The 19,018-nt window shown below is 42.1% G+C and overlaps 1 protein-coding gene across 1 annotated transcript in view; it reads right to left on the bottom strand.

Moving 5' to 3' along the window:
* The window catches only part of NEO1 (neogenin 1), a 213,474-nt gene extending 196,765 nt beyond the window's left edge, over positions 1-16,709 (bottom strand). The window contains exon 1 of the mRNA XM_050903397.1: positions 16,595-16,709. Within this exon, the coding sequence (XP_050759354.1) occupies positions 16,595-16,709 (115 nt within the window). The remainder of the gene's footprint in view (positions 1-16,594) is intronic.
* Between the last annotated feature and the right edge of the window lie 2,309 nt (positions 16,710-19,018).

The raw sequence follows: 19,018 nt of genomic DNA, 5'->3' as shown, positions 1-19,018 counted from the left end.
ATTATGAGGGGTTTCACTACTTGCTAAGTCCCCACAAGGTGAGCTTGTCTGTACTGCTCTACAGCAAGAGACAAGTACACTTTTTAAACTATTTTTAAGTAGGTCTTTGAGCTAATATTATGCTTTATGTCTAAATTTAGCAGCATAAATCTGTATGCACGGTACCCTCTATCTCTGACTGATGCAAATTAAAGATGTATCCTAAAGTTCTCATGCCATGGAGGTTTTTGGATGGATACTAGCAGTCTAGTAAATTCAACAAAACAAGTACTTTTATATCTTTGTGATGTCTGTGTCTGATAGAAGCTGTCGAGTCAAATTCACAGGTTGTATTCTTCTGAATTAGTGAAGCGAACGTAATCACAGTGCTTTCCCTGGAACTTTCAAGATACAAGGCAGCTAGCGGTGTTGTATTCCCACAAACCTCCTTGTTGTAATATATTAAAACTATATTGATTAGCCCACATGAAAAATCCTTGCAATGACTACATACATTTAATAAGTTTAATTCCTTTGTCAGATCCGTACCATGCCACAAAACTAATACCCATGTAAAAGACACTTCTCTACCTGTTTCTTAAAATAATGTCCAAGAACCCAGGAAAGCTACATACAGATAAAAAGTATTAAAATCAATTTTGGGCACCAAGAAAATCCTATATATTGATTAGCTACTCAGTTTTCACAGAAAGAATTTACTTAATATTGGCATCATTAACATCTAATGGTGAGATTCATAACACTTTTCAAGCAAAGGATACATCAAAGGGCTGCACCATTGACTAACGTTTGGATAAACAACATCAAGAATGCACAGCTACATTTCCATGTAACTTGTCCATACCCCAGTATTTTGTAATGTTCCAGAACAATATTTTAACTGTTTCACCTCAGACAAAGTAAATTTTTATGTTTAAGTCATGGGTGAAATCAATTGTGTTGACAGAAATATAATTTGAACATATTTACTTCTTAGAGGCTTTTCCGCATTTGTCTTTGGGGTAATGAAATTCACTTAGATCTCATAGTATATGTATTTTTCCTGCCAAGGAGTAAAACTCAGGATTTTTATCTCTGTATAAATCTACAAAGTAGCTTTTCACCATGAAAATGTTTCCAGTGCAAGTGTGAATTAAGAACAATAACCACCTAGAAAAACTGCCACAACAGATTAGGAAAAGCTTTGTCTTTGATAGCCGTCACGTTGGAAGTAGTGGCTTAAGTTCTCTAGAATTTATCACCACTAAAAGTTATCATCATTTTGATACAACCATTAGCCAAAACTGGTATCAGAGAGGCATGGCAGCGCAAGAGCTGCTTCAGGTATAAAGCAATTAGTTGTAATCCTGGTCCCTAGTGCCCATAGTTACAGAAATGCATTTAATTTCTCGAGCAAATAAAGCTGCATATATTCAGCCTCCATCTCTTCCCGTACCACAAGACAAGCGTGCTGCGCCGTGTGTAAATTACTCCTCCTCATCCTGGGAAGGAAAATCTGCTGGGCTCTAGCCACTTCTTTTCAAACGCAGGGGAGTGCAGCAGCCTTTCCCCGATCACAGCTCAATTCTTGCCGCCATTGATGGCTAACAGCTTTCTCCAGCCCCCTGCTGCGGCCTCAGACATTCCTCTGCTCTGTCAAGCAATGAAAATATCAGCAACAGGATTAGAGCAAGCCTCGGAAAGAAAGACTAGCTCTCTAACATCCAAACCTTGGAAAGAACACGGACGTCTTTTGGGGTTCACAGTACTGGTAATGACTCCAAATTACAACCGTTAACGGCATTTTATTGAGCTTCACACAAATTAAGACCTCTAAAAATTCTGTGATACTTTTGCATCATTAAAAGGCCTCACATTCCTGCAGGATGCCACCACAGTTTGTAAGCGTTCGTTAAGCAAGGCAGACTTCTGCTCTTGCACTAATACATACTAGAAAAAAAAAGAGAACAAGCAAAATTAAAAAGCAAGACTTCTCTTCCTATTTCAAATCTTGGCACAGGCACAGCTAGCTACGCTATTCTTCTTCTATTCAACTTCATACCGGAGTGGTCAAGGGTTAAAGTGGTTTAAAAAAAAGCATTAAGAAAGGAAAAATATTTTTTCTACAATGAGGAACAAGAGGAACACTTGAGAAAGGCTCTGAGCACCACGCTAATTGAAAGAAAACAATCCTGAGGAAGGAGGCCCTCACTATACTAGTCAGGTTTGGATTTTACATTCACCTACTTAGCCAAGTAAATATATCTAAATAAAATTATTCAATCACAGTGTGGCTTCCAGGCCACATTAAGGTAGTAAGATTCTCATAATTATACTCCTCTTCACATATTTAAAAATCCTTTCAATGTTTACTTGAAAAGCTAATTGCTGACAGCTAGAAAGCGTGCAAATGCTACCCTTTCCAGTTCTGGGGTGGGAGGAGAGTATTCTCCCCCTCCCCACCCCAGTTCTCAGGAGCCCTATTCACCTCGTAGCTCTGCTGAGCAGCTTCAATATCCTTACAGAGCCTCACGGCTTTATAGCAAGTCACAAAGTAAATACAACAATCTCCCTACGAAACCAAATTATATTTCTGTGACTTTATCAAGTGAAATCCTACTTCTACAAAGTAGGTACATGCTTATGCATTACATTAGCATTAAAGATGCACAAATTTTAAATTTTTTAAAAATTTAAATAACTACCTCAGTTTGCAAATCCAGTGAAGGTGTAAGGGACTCGTGTAGCAACACATTACTCGCCCACATAAAATCCGAAGCTCAGCACAACATGCTACTCACTCCCACTCCAAGGTGCAGTTGCACAGAAAAGAGGAAGACACTAAAATATCTGTCAAACTCTTCTACTACCGTCATCTGATACACTATGCATGTCAGCGCTGTTGCCTAGTAAGCATCTGTGGCACTTTAGAGCTCAGCTCACCACCTCCCCGCTTCCCTTACGCATCCAGATTGCACCCAACTCTGTCCATTTTTCTTGTATTGTTTGTGTGTTTCTCCCTTACCTACATCTGTGTGTACATTATCATATCTCATGCAACTTCCCACAGACACTGTGGGGTGGGTGAATGCAAAAGGAAGCCTAGGATTTTTTCAGGGTTGAAAGATCCATCAGCAGATTCATACAGAGAATTTTTTAATCAAAATTCTAACAGGGATTTTAACTACAAGACTTACATACAGTTTCCTAATTGTTATTTAAGTTTAGCCTTGTGGATGACACAAACCAGGTTGTGTCCACATTCCAGAAGTATAATCTAAAAATCTTTAATTTTGTACAACAAAAATCATGAAGCAACTTCAGAAAGATCTTACATGACATTACAGCCGTGCTCAAAAATATCTCCGAGTTATCAGGACAGTTTCTCAAAAATTTACAATCTCAATTTAAAATGACTGTCCTATTGACCAGAGCAGTTTAGACTTTCTGTGGTAGTTCTGATCACAAGATTTCTTTTTTAGTCAAGCATAGTAAGATAAAGAATGACGCCAGATGTCACAAACAGTTTTAAACATACTTCCACAATAAACATTTTAAATTGATCTTTTTCTGTAAAGCAAAGTTTGAAAGTGCAAAAACATATGTAAAGGAGAGAAATTAAATCAGGTCCAGTTCTATCTTTATAGAGACAAAAAAGTTAGACACAGGGATGGACAAAGCCACAGCAATTAAACACTTATCACAGAAATATGTTTCTAATTTTATCCAAAAGTTGTGAAATCCAGCTTAGTAGTAACTTCGGAGGCAAATGCTGAGAAATGGCACTACAGAGTTTACACAAAGGGGAGGGGTGGGAGGAGCTAACCTAAAAGAAACAGCAACCACTGCCCCCAGAACAGTTTATTAAAGCAAGAACTCCGGCATCAAAGTGTACGGTAAATAATTAGCGTGTAATGCCTTTGTGATAAGTTACTGAACTTAAGCTTTCTGGTAAGCTAAATGATTTGTAAATGCAAAGTTGTCCAGTTACTCTTTTCCTGCATCAAAAGCCTGCTAAGGAAAGGAACAACCAGAGACTACTTTTATGAGCTATTTTTGCCAAATATTTACACCATCTTAATTTGGTTTTGAGTCATGTATATGCTCATCGGTACACTAAAATGCAGGTCAGTTACAAAAATTAGAGGTCTGGGTTTTTTTAAAAGCTGATTTTTGCCCAACTGGTCTATTCAAGCTCACGCTTTCATTTTCACCTCATTTATAGCGAGCAGTAATGTACCTGCAGAGCACATTACAGCTACCTTCTGCGATCAATCTTTCCCCCACATGCAAATCAGAAGACTTGAAAACAAGTATTACATTTTTTTATTCTAAAAACATTTAGGAAATGGCACCTCAAAATGAAATTACTTCTACACAGACACCACTGAAGGCTGTGTTATAGCCTTGGAAGAGTATATAAGCAATTACAGAACAAGCATGGATGTTTCCGATTCAAATTGCTCTAAGAGACTGCATAAATGTAACAGTCATTATCATAAAAGGTAGAAGAATGAATTAAATGTGGATCTGCTTTTACAGTGATACCGAGATATCATTTGGTCAACATCTAAAGCCCTTCTATCAGTCTCTTAGAAAACTGCCTGAAGAGAAATTTTCCAAATGATGAAGCAAAAGCTGTTCTCGTCACTAGAATTCCAAGATGCTACCTAGAAAACTGTAACAGCTTCCACAACTAAAAACACCGCACAGCACTAACAACAGAAATATTTCTGCTTATTTGCAGAGAATAGGTAAGAATTCCCCACCCACACAGCACCTTTGGAAGCCCTGAAAGCAGATTAAGTCCTGTTTCTGAAAACACTAATAAAAAAACTTATAAAAAAAAAAATCAGCAATAACATCCATGACAATTTCCTGGCCACTAGGGAACAGACTATCACCCCATTCTACCATTACCTTTCAGGTGTTTCGAGCAATGACATGACCACTACCCTTCAGGTTTCCAAAGATCTGTGGTAACAGGTAACGCCAGACAATAACCATACAGCTATGAAAAAAGAATTATGACACATGGGTTAACCTCTCCCTAGTTGAAACCAAACTCTTACCTTTTTTCTGACACTGCAGGACAAAGTTAAATCTGTCTGAACCCCTTGAGTGCATTTCATATCTTAAAACCATTTCTTGATTTTGTTCCGTGACAAGAGTCGCACATTTTTTGAAAAAATACATAAATTTTCAATCTTCGGGCTACCGATACAAACCATCAACTCAACCTACAATCCACCTTCCCTTCTTAATACAACTGACATACAGCAAGACTGCACAAGTTGCAAGAAATTAGATGCTAGTGACATAGGTAGTTCACTGAATGTGTTGTGATTTGAGGTTCAGTTTACCAATTCAATCCAGCTGCTTTGCATCCCAAGGGAATCGCTGTCAAGACAGGCCAGTGAATCTAGTTTTGCATTTGGTAATAATTCAGCAAGGCACTTGATACCACCAGTAGCTGTGAGGCAGAATCTACAAAGGCTAATTATTATCTTCCTTTTTTTTTTTCTCTAAATGAACATCGCCCCCATCACACCCTCTCCTCCACTCAGTGCACTCACTCACAATAACCAACAGCCCTTCAGCATGCAAGTTAAGAATGATAAAGTTACTCACATTACAGTAGCTAGACTAGATTTAAGCAATCAATATACTCCACATATTAATCTGTAATCATAACAGAAACAATCCATTGATAATCTTTTGAAGCCTTCTGCAGAAACAGGAATGACGCGTATAGGCTAAACTTGGGAAAAATGTTTCTTTAAGGTCACACAAGATAAAAATAAAGCCAAAAGTCTATTTCTTATAGGTCCTTTTGATTTTAATAAATAAGCAAAGGACATGCTTGAAAATGCTATGCTAAAATAATAAAGCCTGTGCATGATGAATGCAGATGCAAAGAAGATGAAACTCCAAAGCATAGGCTAAACCTCTGCTATGGAGTCATGACCAGTGGTGCCTCCACAGCAAGTTCCAGAGAGAACAAAAAACAGGACAGATCAAAATGCACATGTAGGTCAGATCTAATATAGACAGATACTTTTGGCTACCGTGAATGCTGGCTTTTTCCCTTTAGATCAATTTCCTCAGTAAAATGAAAAGCTGGCAACAACAGTAAATAAAGAAAACACCTGGAAAACACTCCTTTAGAAAAATAACACTTCAGATTTTGGGCTGATAGTGCTGTTACCACGAGCACAAGATATTCCAATCGAGCTGAACCAGAAAAAGCCTTTAACTAGCACTACCTAAAAGTCAGAATATATCAGATCCAGCTTTGGATGCATTTGATGAGTGGCTTCTCCTCCTTCCATGCTCAGAAATCAATTTCTCTCCCCTCCAAAAGCCTCGAATTTGAAATACGAAAACCTCTATTCACATGCTGTGGTGTTACCTTGCAGATTCTGCCTCCTTATTTTAGACTAGACCTACAGTATTTACATCACCTATAAGGAATACTACTTGTCTGTACTCAAAGATAACAAATCGAAAGGTGGAGAACACTAATTTACACTCAATAGCACAACCGAAAAAACCTCAGTAGTTCCAATATGACACTACATTTCCGGTAGCTATGGTTTGCGTGTGTTTTCTTTCATCCGCATCTCGAAAAAGTTACCTAAAACGACAACACAGAAATGGTTACCAAATCACTGCAGATATCTAAGCCATTTCTGACCTCTTAGTATTTAGATATTTTTTATAAGCTACCATAACTTCAAATAAGGAGATAAGTAAAAAGAACCCATAGCAACAAAAGAAAAACTACAGAACCTGAAATTAAGGCTCCAAAGACCTAAACTAGGTGTAAGCAAACAACTACCTGTGAAGATTAGGATAAATAAGCTATTTTACACTTCACACAGAAGACAAGCCATGTCAGATTCTAGAAAAGGAAGCAACCTGGGAAAATTACGAAGGAGGGCTGTCACACCCAAAATTTGCAGTATACTCTCTAATAGCTCTTAATGCTAACAAAAATAGCGTGTCCCATAAAATGTATTTAAATTTGCCCTTGCAAATGAATAAGAATATACTCCTGTAATTTCAGATGTAATCCCTGAGACTGTCCCTTTATCAGCATCTAAACAAGTCAAGACGCATTGCACCGTTACATTGGTTGGCAGAGGCAGGTCTATCAGCAATGACTTCTACCTCTGTATTACTATTATCTCCTTAAGCAAAAAGGAATAACTAAGTCATTTCAAAAAACCCTCCCCTAACTGCTCTGCAGAACCACCAAAAACATACCGAGATAGGCCCAGTGCAGGAAGGGAACAGTTTTCCATCCCCCCATTTGCCCCCCGCTATACAGCCCGAGTACACCTCACCTTCACGCCAGCCTCCCAATATGTGCACATCCCTGACACTTAATTTCAACATTAATTTTTCCTGAGAAAAACAGCAATGTCATCCTTAGCCATTACATTGGCTGGAAGTCTCCACACATCAGGGGTTGGTCTGACTGCCAAGTTTACTTCCCATGCACCTTCACTAGCATATTGTCACATCGTACGACATCTATAAGCTTTTCTTACGCTCCCAACCAGGTTTCAATTCAGTGTTATCCTTACAGGATTTCACTAGTGGTACAGGGATGATTTTGAAAGTCCCGGCCTCACAAAGCTACAACACAGCTGTTGGTACGTGACAGATTCAAAGTGACACCTGAAATGATATGCTACGCAAGGTAATCATCCTTAAATGAAGTTTCCTCTGGACTTTAAGCAAGTAGGCGGCTAGTGCATTCAAAGAATTACCAGGCCACTATCCTTTTCTGAAAGCATAACCTATTTGGTACTTTTACATTTCTTTTCCACAAGGCTAAGTTTTTTAAAGGTGAAACTTGTAGCTTTATTCCCACTTCGGAACCAGCCAAACAAATGAGATTTCAGTGTGGGGAAAAAAGTAACAAACCAAAACTGCAATTAAAGCTAAATTGAGAATTCATTACCAATCTAAATATGAACTTTTATGACACATTTTATTAGCAAATTCATTTAAAACAATAATGCACACTTTCTGACAAAATTTTAGTCTACAGATCTGAAATCGATATGCTATAATACATCATAATATTAAAGATTAAAATGGTGACATAAGACACGTGATATATTTTGTTCACAGTGCTTTTCATGTTCAAATACTAAGCCAATCTCTACCCCCATCACAAAAAGCAGTCTCACTTCCCCGTGACACTGTTCCCATGTGCTCATGTCACCCTCTCCCTTCTGCTAATACAAGTACTCGTGCAGGCACATGGCGCAGCAGATCAGGGAACTGATCCAATTCTCTACATCCTCCACAAATGCTTGTGAAAGCAAATGGAAGGGCATAGCATGCAGGTCCTCCTCCTTTTAGTGGCACTGCCAGCTTGAAACGCTGAAACTAAACACATGAAAATAGGATTAACATTTGGCAACGACTTCATATCTGCTGTGTTTCATATCTGCCCAGACACATTTCTAATAAAAGATTCACAAACCGATAATAAAACACCTGGATTTTCTGCACCGTGAGCACTGACAGCCCAACACCGAAAAAGCCCATTCCAACTGCACAGGAGTACACTACAAACTGTTTAGGGGTCCTACCACATCAAAAAACATTTCTGGAGGCAGTTTTCCTTTATTTCCAGTTCTCTCATACTTCCTTCCTTGCCTGTTTTCAAACAGGAACATTTGGCTTTATAAATTACTTTTGGAGAGATTTCATTTTCTTGTTAATACTCAGCTTTCCTCTTTGCTAAGTACAACACTGCAAGAGCCATTGGTTTCAAGCAATTATTCATTTTTTAACCAACGTGACAGTAACCTCCTGAAATTTAGAAAGCAAGCTATACTCCACTTCTCAATATACACTCAAGAGATCTTAAAAGTCATGACAGGTCTAATGACTTAAATGACTTTTGGCAGCCTGTTCTACTTTTAGAAGGACTATCCAAACGCCTCTATTTGCGGCTCTCCCTTTCTCACTACGGTTACATTATAAGGTTTCAATGCATGAACCGCAGAGCGGTGTTAAGAAGAGATGTTCAGGTTCATCAACTACAGAGGAAAACTGAGAAAGATGAAGCTTATACAGAAGGACTTGCCTCCACCTCAGCCCAAGCGGAAGCAAGCTACTTGACCATTACACTGACAACCATGAGCCGAAAACAAGCTGGGAGGTGCCTCCGAGTGCTCAAGCCGGTTAGTGATGTCAGTAAGACAAAGGTGTCTCTGCCAAAAGTAAGATAAAAGAGAAATCAATGGGGCCGAAACGATCAGAGATACAGCTTTTACTTCCAAGACAATGTAGCGGGAAGTGCTATGTTACAGACATAAAAATATTATATGTATTCATAGATTCACATAAATATGAAGAAAAACTTAGATGTTCCATGGCTCAAAATATCATAGTAAAGAAAACACTAAATAAAGCAAAAGTTGTCCAGAAAAATACTCATTAATACCTGGCCGTAAACTACACGCAGAACATTAAATAGATGGAAGCTATAGAAAAGCACAATGTCTCTTCAAAACTATATGAAGTCTAACAAATATTTTAGTAGGCAAGAAACACCAGTTAAACCTATATTGGCACAAACCTCAAACTACAGAATACCATACACATACTAGCAGCACTGCAGTATTCACCTCTAGGTCAACATCAACATTAGACACATGTCAAAAAAGCTAAAAGCACATCAAACAAGATAAATTTATCCAAGTATAATAATAATGGAAGACAACTGTGCTGGCTACTGACACATGCTTTGACCCAGTGTCACAAAACGTGACACCTTCAAGACATGTAAAAAAGACATCAAATAAAAACAAAGGTAAAATACTAAGAGCCCACATTATACGTAAGGGCAGAAAGCTAGAATGAAAAAACCTCAGTTGTCGTCCATACTTCTCAGCCAAAGAGAAAGATTAAAAAAACATAAATCGGTGGCCAAGTTCAACAGAGCTATACTGATCAAGCAGAAATAGACCCCACTGAACCCGAAAGGATATAAAGTACACGGGCGATGAAGTGAAATTGTAAGGGAGCAGGGGGCAGAGGTATAAGCACATAGGAATTACTAATCCTACTAAACAAGACAGCAAAGACATTCAGGCCTTCAGTAGCAGTCGAACACAGGTAAGGGATTTCTTTAGGATGGCTCTCCCATCATCACCAAGTAAAAACACACCAGGTGATCTGAAGGGCTGAAACATCTGATGGACCTATAAAAAGTGGCTCAGCTACTTTCAAAAACTAACACATTTTCTACACTTCTGTAGTAGATAAATGAAAAATAAAAAAAACAGCAAGTATACAGTTTTGGGGTTTTTAAGGCAATAGTAAAAAAAAATTAACAAAAACATGGTAAGATTCACTCCTGTATGGGTAACTGAATTAAAATCATACCTAACTTAACTACAAAGGACAGTAGTATATTCAAATTCTTTGAAGAGATGAAGTAGTGGGCAATTTAATCACAGAACAGTTTTTCCACTTCTAAAAGACCTCTGAACAAAACTATGTGACTAGAAGATAGCAAAAATCATCAAGCTGCTACGCTTTCATGAGACACAAAATAACTGAATGGTCCAAATTCATACTATAAAAAAAGTCATTCATATGAGCCAATGCCTATCCAATGCACTAAGAAAAAGATGATAAATAGATTAAAATTTGCAAATGAAGAAATTCAGCATAAGCAGAGCATCTGAATTTCTTCAATGGTAACCAGTACCAAGCCGCACAAACTACTTCACAGCAAAGAAAATTCACTGCTAATGTATGCAGAATGATGCATTTTGAAGGAAAAAAGCTCTAACGTGCAATTCACTGTTTCTAGATCAACTTATCAACTCAAGACAAGATTTCTCACTGAATAACTATGACAACTAGAATGCAAGAGGAACAGGAAGAATAAAACATTGTCACATCATAGATTACCAGTACATTCCTTCCTAAAAATGCCATATTCAGTCCTCATCACGTCACAACAGCAAACTGACGCTTAACCGGGAAAGTTCAAAGACTGGCAGTGAGAATCAGTGAACACCATAAAAAAAAATACATAAGTTTACATATTTGGAGCCCAGTGAGTTCCGGAGTTGGACAGACCCTTCTGAACAGCACCTTTAGGGATTCCATTCTGATTTTTTTTTCCTACTAACATGTCCAATCACTTTCAAGTATCCCAAAACATCCAGAAGCAATGACTGGAGTGATATTGTTTAGTCACAGTGTAAAAAAAATAAACTCCTTTTGCTTTGTAGTAATTTACTTCTTAATCAGATTGTTAAAGGGACATTAAATAGTTTTCATTAAAATTAAACATTAAATCTCTTCACTTTCTACACAACTCAGACATCTCATGGTTGTTGCATACTCCAGGGAAATATCCAGATTCCCAAGACAGTTTAGCAGCAGAACATTGCCAATTCCTTCACTCCCTTTGGTAAGGGCAGCTTTAATTAAAAAAAACCCACAACTATTTTAACCGATGCAAAAAGGATTTATCATAATTGATAATCCGTTTATTTTGTAAAATTAAGATACTCTCTTCAGCATAAATACTAAATGGTAAAAAAACCACTTAAAATTAAAGCACTTAATAGACCATATAAAGCTAGGGTTTCAGTTTTCCTAAAGAACTCTGCAACTATACACATACAAATTGTGCTTATCTATTTATATGGAATTAATCAGGGTTACCATCTTCATCTTGGCAATTCAACTGGAGAACGAAATCAATAGCATCCAATCAGTAAAATATGACTGTTGTTTCCACGGTGCCGAGACATTTTCTCTATTAAGAACTGTTTTGCGGTTTTTTTTTAAGATCAATAGCCTCAGAGCATTATATTTAACTATTCAAGGCACAGAGATCCATTTCAGCATGATAATCTGAAGCAGCATCCCTCTGAATACCTGGGGCGGTATCTCTCCACCCAGAGCCCAGCACACAGGCTAAGCAAACACAGATCACTGCCTCAGCTGCCATTTCCAACCGCTGTACTAAGACTCTGGATTTTTCAGCGGTTGAACACCCAGTTCTTAACATTCATAGGAAAGTAAATAAACCTATGCTGTAACCAGCATTGAAGCTGAACGCATGAGAAGCTGCAATCTTGGCCCTGCAGCCAGCTGAATTCTAATACTGCAGCCGCTGAAATCCCTACAAACTGGCTCAACAGAAGTGGAGTGAAGCCTCCCTTCCACTGACTGACATCTTGACACTAGGACAGATGCCTTATGGCAAATGAGCGTTAATTAGGTATCAGCAAGAGCTTCAGTCATACCTCCTCAAAGACAATGCAAAGTGAAACTTTAAAAATCCTGCATATATAAAAATACTGAATATTTAGAAAAGTTAGCTACAAACATATCGGCATACATGTTATACACGACATTCTTTCCATGCCAAACCAGTGATGGTACAAAAATCTGCCTTCAAACCCTATGTCTTACTCAGGCTGATGTTGCACAAGTTAAAAGTTTTTATAGTTTGAAAGTAAAGGTTAAGAAACATATCGTAATGCTCTTTGTGTAGTTTTCTTAAACTCCCACTCCATTTCCATCCTCCTCTTCTTTGCAACGGAGCAAACTTGAGTTAGGTGCCTACATAGTTTTCAGATTTCTCTGAAAATCTTTGGTTGAAGGTTAATGTTTTGTACATCACAGGGATATTTTATCATCAGGAATAACCAAATACTCTTATTTACATAAAGAAAAATCTACCGTATGTAATTTCCTTACTTAAAATTGCAATGATAAGTTAGCGGCAGGTAACTAAGCCAAGTGATTTTTTTCTTTTTTTTTTCTTTTTTTTTTTTTTTAAAAAGATGACAATTTTTGTTTGCTGTTTTTCACTGTGAGAAATTAGGCACATATGCGCATCTTACAATTTTTAAATTGAAATGTTGGCTTATTAGGATAGCTTCATAAGCCAGTCAAATCATTTTCTTAGATGACTAATAAAACAAATAAACACATGCTGCAAAAGCCACATGCAGCTTAGGCACTTATAGACGAGGACAAGCGACGATGCGTCCCCACAGCCCCAGTGAAAGGTATCTTGATTCACAGATTATTGGAACAATAGTTTACCCTCACAAGAAATACACTCCAGCATCAGCAGACCTTTTCACTGTTGCCTATTTATACATGCGTATAAGCAGTAGCACTGGTCTCCGCACATCACAGGGACTACAAGCAATCAAATTGCTTCTATCAGATCATATGCAACACCCAGAATGCACGAGGCTGACATATATTTATATATTCATATTTATATGAAACAGGAATATGAACTGGAGACCTGTGCTTAAGTGACTTGGGATGTAACTGAGACCTGAATATTTCTGCTCTATTTTTAACTTGTGATATATTTAGAAATAATCAAGAAGTGCATACAAAACAGAAACAAATTATGACCTTATGTTTCTAAGGAACCCAGATGATCTATGTTCCCATCTTCTTTAGCTTTCAATACACTACTCTCACACCCTAGAAGGAGCATCCTATATAGCAGCACATACTGCACCGATCTTCTGTAATCAACATGTTGCTAAAAGGACCTGTTCAGTTCTGGCAGTTTTGTGCAGCTTTCATGCCCACCAATTTCTAACTGCATTTGATTGCGGACTTCCAAAACTGCCAGTTTACCCTTTAACAAGAAAATACATATTGATTCCAAGGACTTCAAGAATACCAGGGAGAGACAGAACAAATTTCCTGCTTCTGAATAATCTAATTTGCAATCTTAATGGTGTATAGAGGTTATCACAGCTTTTCTATTAAAAATTAAAAGTGACACCAACTTCAATTTTATTCTTAATAATGCAATCCTGTATAGATCAAAGTTTTTACATTAATCTCAAGGCAGTTTCAAACAGTTACAAGAGGCAGGATTTAGCTTAATTTGATGCTTGTTCCTTACTGCCGATTTTTTTGGTTTTATTCCTTTAGCTAAGTGAAATACAGTCCTAATTCTAAAAATCACACATTTTACCTTATTTGCAAAGCAACCAAATAGACTAGGAAACACACTGATGTTTACAGATACACAAATAAATGAAGTTATACAGTTTTTTCCTAAAATAATTCAGCTACACTCTTTTCTTCTTCAGAGAGCAATGACCAGCTATTTATAGATGGGATCAAATGTCACTCAAACATACATGGTTACATACAAAGAATGCGGGCTTCCAAATCTGTAACTTCTGCTCATTTATGTCACCTTTATCGACACCAAAAGGCCAGCTTTTTTTTTTTTTTTTTTTGCATTAAAAACCTACTGTTCTGGACATAGCAAGCAGCACTTCAGCCTCGACAAGCGGAGCCGCAAGCCTCACAGCTAAAGCTCCATCTGGACCTAGAAACTAGGTGTTCCTCTGCCTCTCCGGCCCTTTACCCCAACCTAACAAGGCTCTTCCGAGCATGCTAAAGAGATGAAGCTTCACACAAAACATGGGACAGAAGACAGCACTATCACCCTTGCATCTAAGACACAAAGGGGAGCGCTTTCATGCATGACGTGGAACATCTGTACCTGACTCCCTTTCCTTGGAGCAGGGAGGGACCTGAATGTCCCTCTCCCACCTGCCAAACATGAAAGTACGTGGAACATCCTCTACTGAAGAAAAAAAAATAGTAATAATCAGGTGGAAAATAGTGTGAATTAAGATGAAGCTCATCCACTATGCATGAAGTATCTCATCTTCATTGAGACAAAGAATCAAGAAAGCCTCTCCCTCCCCAGTCACTCACTCCCTCTAAATAACTGGTACAAACACCCTCAGGGTTAGGGAAAGCCCGGCTCCTGGTCCTTACCAGGCATGAAAGGGGACAGTACCCACCGATATGGCATAAAAGCATTTTCCACAAAAGAGAAAGAGGAGAGAGCAGGGATTCACCAGAACTTCCACAATTTCCACGCCGTTACTTCTAAATTCCCGCTCCGATAAACAGTCAGCTTCAATGAAGGTTTTATCTTGCATGTTTCAGCACATCACTCCCCCTCTGCTGACCTAATTCACATATTTGGCTTCAACAGATAAAACTTCACCTATTGATTTGACTTCCTCAAACCATAAAGGATTTTTTAAAGTAGCAAAGAGCCACCAACGCAACTGTAACTACAGTGAGCTGCCCGTAGAGCAGTAAATACTGAAAAAGAATCATCACGTGGAAAGATTTTACACATCAAAAAAGCAATTTATCTATTACGCATACTCTGAAGATCTTTTGAGTCCAAGTATAATATTTTTCAAAAGGAAAAAAAATATCTGCTTCAGACCTGGAACCTGCAAAGCTTGTACTGTGTAAGAGAATAAATAAATATATTCCCTGTCAACAGGAGTCAGCATACACGGTTACATCAGTAGTATCTAAGATGAGAACTACCACGGACATTTCTGCCTAACGTGATTTGCAACAGGACAATTACACCATTTAATATCAGTTCAACCACTCTCACTTTTCCCAGTTGCTAAAAACCTCTCATTTAATCAGCAGTTTTTTCCAAATTCCACTTGCACAGAGCTTTCTTTTAAAATATCAGGATTCAATCTACAGGGGAGTATTTTTAAAAAAATCCCAGCATTCAACATTCAAGACCAGATTTTGTTTCAAGCTTTCTACTAGTTTGTTGCTGACAAAGAGAAGGAAAAAAAAAAAGTTACTTTTTAAAGCCAGTATTTTGCAAAACGAGCAGATAACATTACTGCAAAACTAGGGAGCCTTCTACGGTATTAACGGTCTTTTGCAAGGGCCTTTTTAGAAAGCCTTCTCGTACGCACACCATGCTTCATCTGGATGAGATTACGGTTTTTTGTAGCCTATAAAAAGGCAGGATTCAATAACGGATCATTAAAGGTAACAATGGTAAAAGGTGTGAGATCTACAGCGACTGAAACGCTGCCAGATCGCTCATTTCTGGGCCACTGCGGCACAGTTTTCAGGCAAGTTCCCCTCTCTCCACAGGTTGTCTGTCATCTCCTCTCCGGTAAAGAGTCCCTACGGGTTCCAGTAACGCTCGCCGGGTCTTCCAAGCTCAGACAGAGCTCGTTTGCGCCCCTACTCATCTCACGTGTGCTCCTGCCCACGGACGGCGGGGAGAGCACGAAGCACAGGTGATTCGCCGAAGCATTTACGCCGCAGAAAGGGGATTCAGGTGGCTCCGGTTTTCCTCCCCGCGCCAGGCGCCGGCGGGGATGACCGCCCGCTTACGGAGGTGTGCAGTGGCCTCTGCTGGCGCGCGCACCGCCGCCGACACCGTCCCGTTCGTACAAGTGGAGCGGACCTCCGCGGCACCGGGAGCCGCGGGGCGAGCAGCCGCCGCCGCCGCTCGCCTCCCTCGGGCCGCCCCGGGCTGGCGGCACCGCCGCGCTGAGGGCGCCCGTCAGCCCCCCCTCCGGCGGCTCCCGCAGCCCCCGGGGGCCACGCGCGCGCCCCGCCGCGCGCCCCCTCAGCGCCCCCCGCGCACCCAACCGCGGCCCCCAGCCGCTCCCTCACACCCCCGGGCCCGCTGTACCCCTCCTTCCCCGCGACGCCGCCGCCGCCCCCTCGGCGCCCGCCGCCGCCGCCGTCAGGGTTTCGCCCGGCTCCTTACCTGTGAGGAGGCTCTGGGAGCCGCTCCGAGCGGCGGCGCCGGCAGGCTCCGGCTGCCCGAGGAGAAGGGCGATCCAGAGGGAGCCGAGGAGCCGCCGGGCTCTCCCCGCCGCCATCTCTCCGCTCCCCGCGCCCGGCAGCCGGGCACCCAGCGCCAGCCCCTCCCCCGGGGGGCTCCTCCTGCCTGCCTGCCTGCCGACCGGCCGGGGCGCGCTCCCCGCTCGTCGGCCGCCGGGCTGCGCCCCTGCGGCACCCCGAGGCGGCGGCCCTCAGCCGGGCGGCGGGGCTCGCGCAGCCGCCCCGGAGAGCGGCCAGCGAGGAGGGCGGGAGGGAGCGGCCGGGCTCACTCCATCGCGGGCCGGTCCCAGCGCCGGGCTCCGCGGCTCCCTCGCACGGAGCCAGAGGGGCGCTCGCCGCGCGCTCCTCCCCTCACTCCCTCCCGCCCCCCAGCCCGCCTCCCCCCCTCCCTCCCCGCCTCACCGCGCGCATGCGCCCGCGCGCTCCCCTCCTCCCCGCCGCTCCCGGGGAGGAGGCAGCGGCGCGCGCGCTCCCTCCCGCCGCCGCCCCCCGCACCAGGTGTGCGCGCGCCCGCCCGCCACCGCGCCTGCGCGGCGCCCCCGCCCGCGGGGAAGGGCGGTGCGCGGCGGGGGCGTGGGGGCGGGGTCAGCCGCCGTCCCCTCGGGCCGGTGCCGCTCCCGCGCCCCCGCCGCCCCCCCCCCCCGGCCCTGAGGGGAGCTCCGCGGGGGGGGGGGGGGGGGGGGGGGGCGAGGAGGCGGCACCGCGGCCCGGGCCGCAGAGGGTGACAGCGCCGGGTGCGGGACCAAGCCCCCGCGTTTCGGCTTGTTTCGGCGGCGCGTCGCTGCCGGCACTCGTCCCGCCGGCGCTGCAGAGCGGAGCGAGAAGGTTCCCGGCTTGCGAGGAAATAAACTTTTATTTTCCCCTCGCTCAGCCAAAGCCCGGCGCGGCTGCAAAATCGGCGTGCGGCGGCCCCGCGCCCAGACGTGCGAAACCAAAGCACACACCGCCGACCCGGTTCTCCTTGCAAATCCGGCGCGGCGGAGCAGCAGCTGCGGAGCGCGGAGCCGCTGCGCTGCGTGGTGCTGGGAGCCGGCGGGGAGCTGCGGCGATCCTGCCTCCAGAGCTACCGAGAGGGGGGAAAAAAAAAACCACGCTAATCGTGCGAAAATCACTGGCAGAAACTTGTTTTCTTGGGGGGGGGGGGGGGGGGCGTCTGTGCTGCTCGATTTGGGATGTCGACTTTCGTAATCAGCATGTTTCTCAACAAACCAAAGGATAAATAAACGTGAAGAAAAGACCAAACATAGTTTGAAAAGGCAAATGAAATGTATTTTCATCCTCCTGGGGGTAATTAGTTTTATACAGCATTTGCCATTCAAATCCAAATCATTTGAATGCTGCATCGTTACCAGTTACCGGTTTTAGTCCTGCTGTTGGGATCCTGTATCCTTACAAAGGACACAATAAGAGCTCTAAATATACATTCCTCCTTCATTAATCATATGAAGCATACCCTTATATTTTTTTCCATCTCAGCTAGTTGCCCACTAAATTCTATTTTTACAATGCGCACGCTATCCTTGCTCATTTTATTATTGACTAATTGAATCGTCTCTTTCGGTACATAAATTATGTAGTACTAGGGCTCAAGAAGTGGTAACCGTGAGATAACCGTACCCCTGGGGCACTGCAAGACGTGAAACACAGGTACGTCCCCCCGAAAGGTGTGTTTGTATTGCAAAACCTTTTAAAAGTAGTTTTAAATCATTTGTTCCAGAAAGAAACAGGCTTTTACGCCGGTAGTGACACTCCTGCTAAGGAAGTGAGGGCTAATTTCAGGAAAGTTTACCTCGATAACCTCTGTGCACGTGGCGAGGGTATCCCTCTTGATGCAGGCACCTCTATATTCCCGTGAAATTATCCCTGATCCAGCAGGATTTGCAGATTTGTTTATTTAGAGGCTTTTCGGCGAGGCAGACGCTGACACATTCTGCAGCGCACCAAAGCGCAGGTGTGCATTTTGCTGTACAGACGGATGCAGAGATGCGCAGGACTAATTAAATGTTGACGTGACTACAAAGTATCAGCTAATACAGGTGTCTGAAGTGTTTCTCATTGTGAAACTCGCTTCATTATTTTCTAATTTTGTTTGGTGTTTCTGTCAGGAAACGGGGGTTTTGTCCTCCACTAAAAATATCCTGGAGCATTTTCACAATGAGGAATAATTACCTCTTCAGAAGGATGTTTGGGTTTCTCTATATTACGCTTGCCGAGTTACGCTGATATCTGATATGCCAGAAGGATTACCAGCAACGAACTGTAATTTATACTGAAAATGGAAGCACTGATTAAAAGGCAGGACTGGCAGTGTCACTCCTATTAAAGCTGGTTAGCAATTCCCATCATA

The sequence above is a fragment of the Gymnogyps californianus genome, chromosome 11, assembly GCF_018139145.2.
Source record: "Gymnogyps californianus isolate 813 chromosome 11, ASM1813914v2, whole genome shotgun sequence".
Taxonomy (NCBI): Eukaryota; Metazoa; Chordata; class Aves; order Accipitriformes; family Cathartidae; genus Gymnogyps; species Gymnogyps californianus.
Note: the sequence above shows the minus strand (reverse complement) of the source record. Positions and strands in the feature narration are given on the sequence as shown.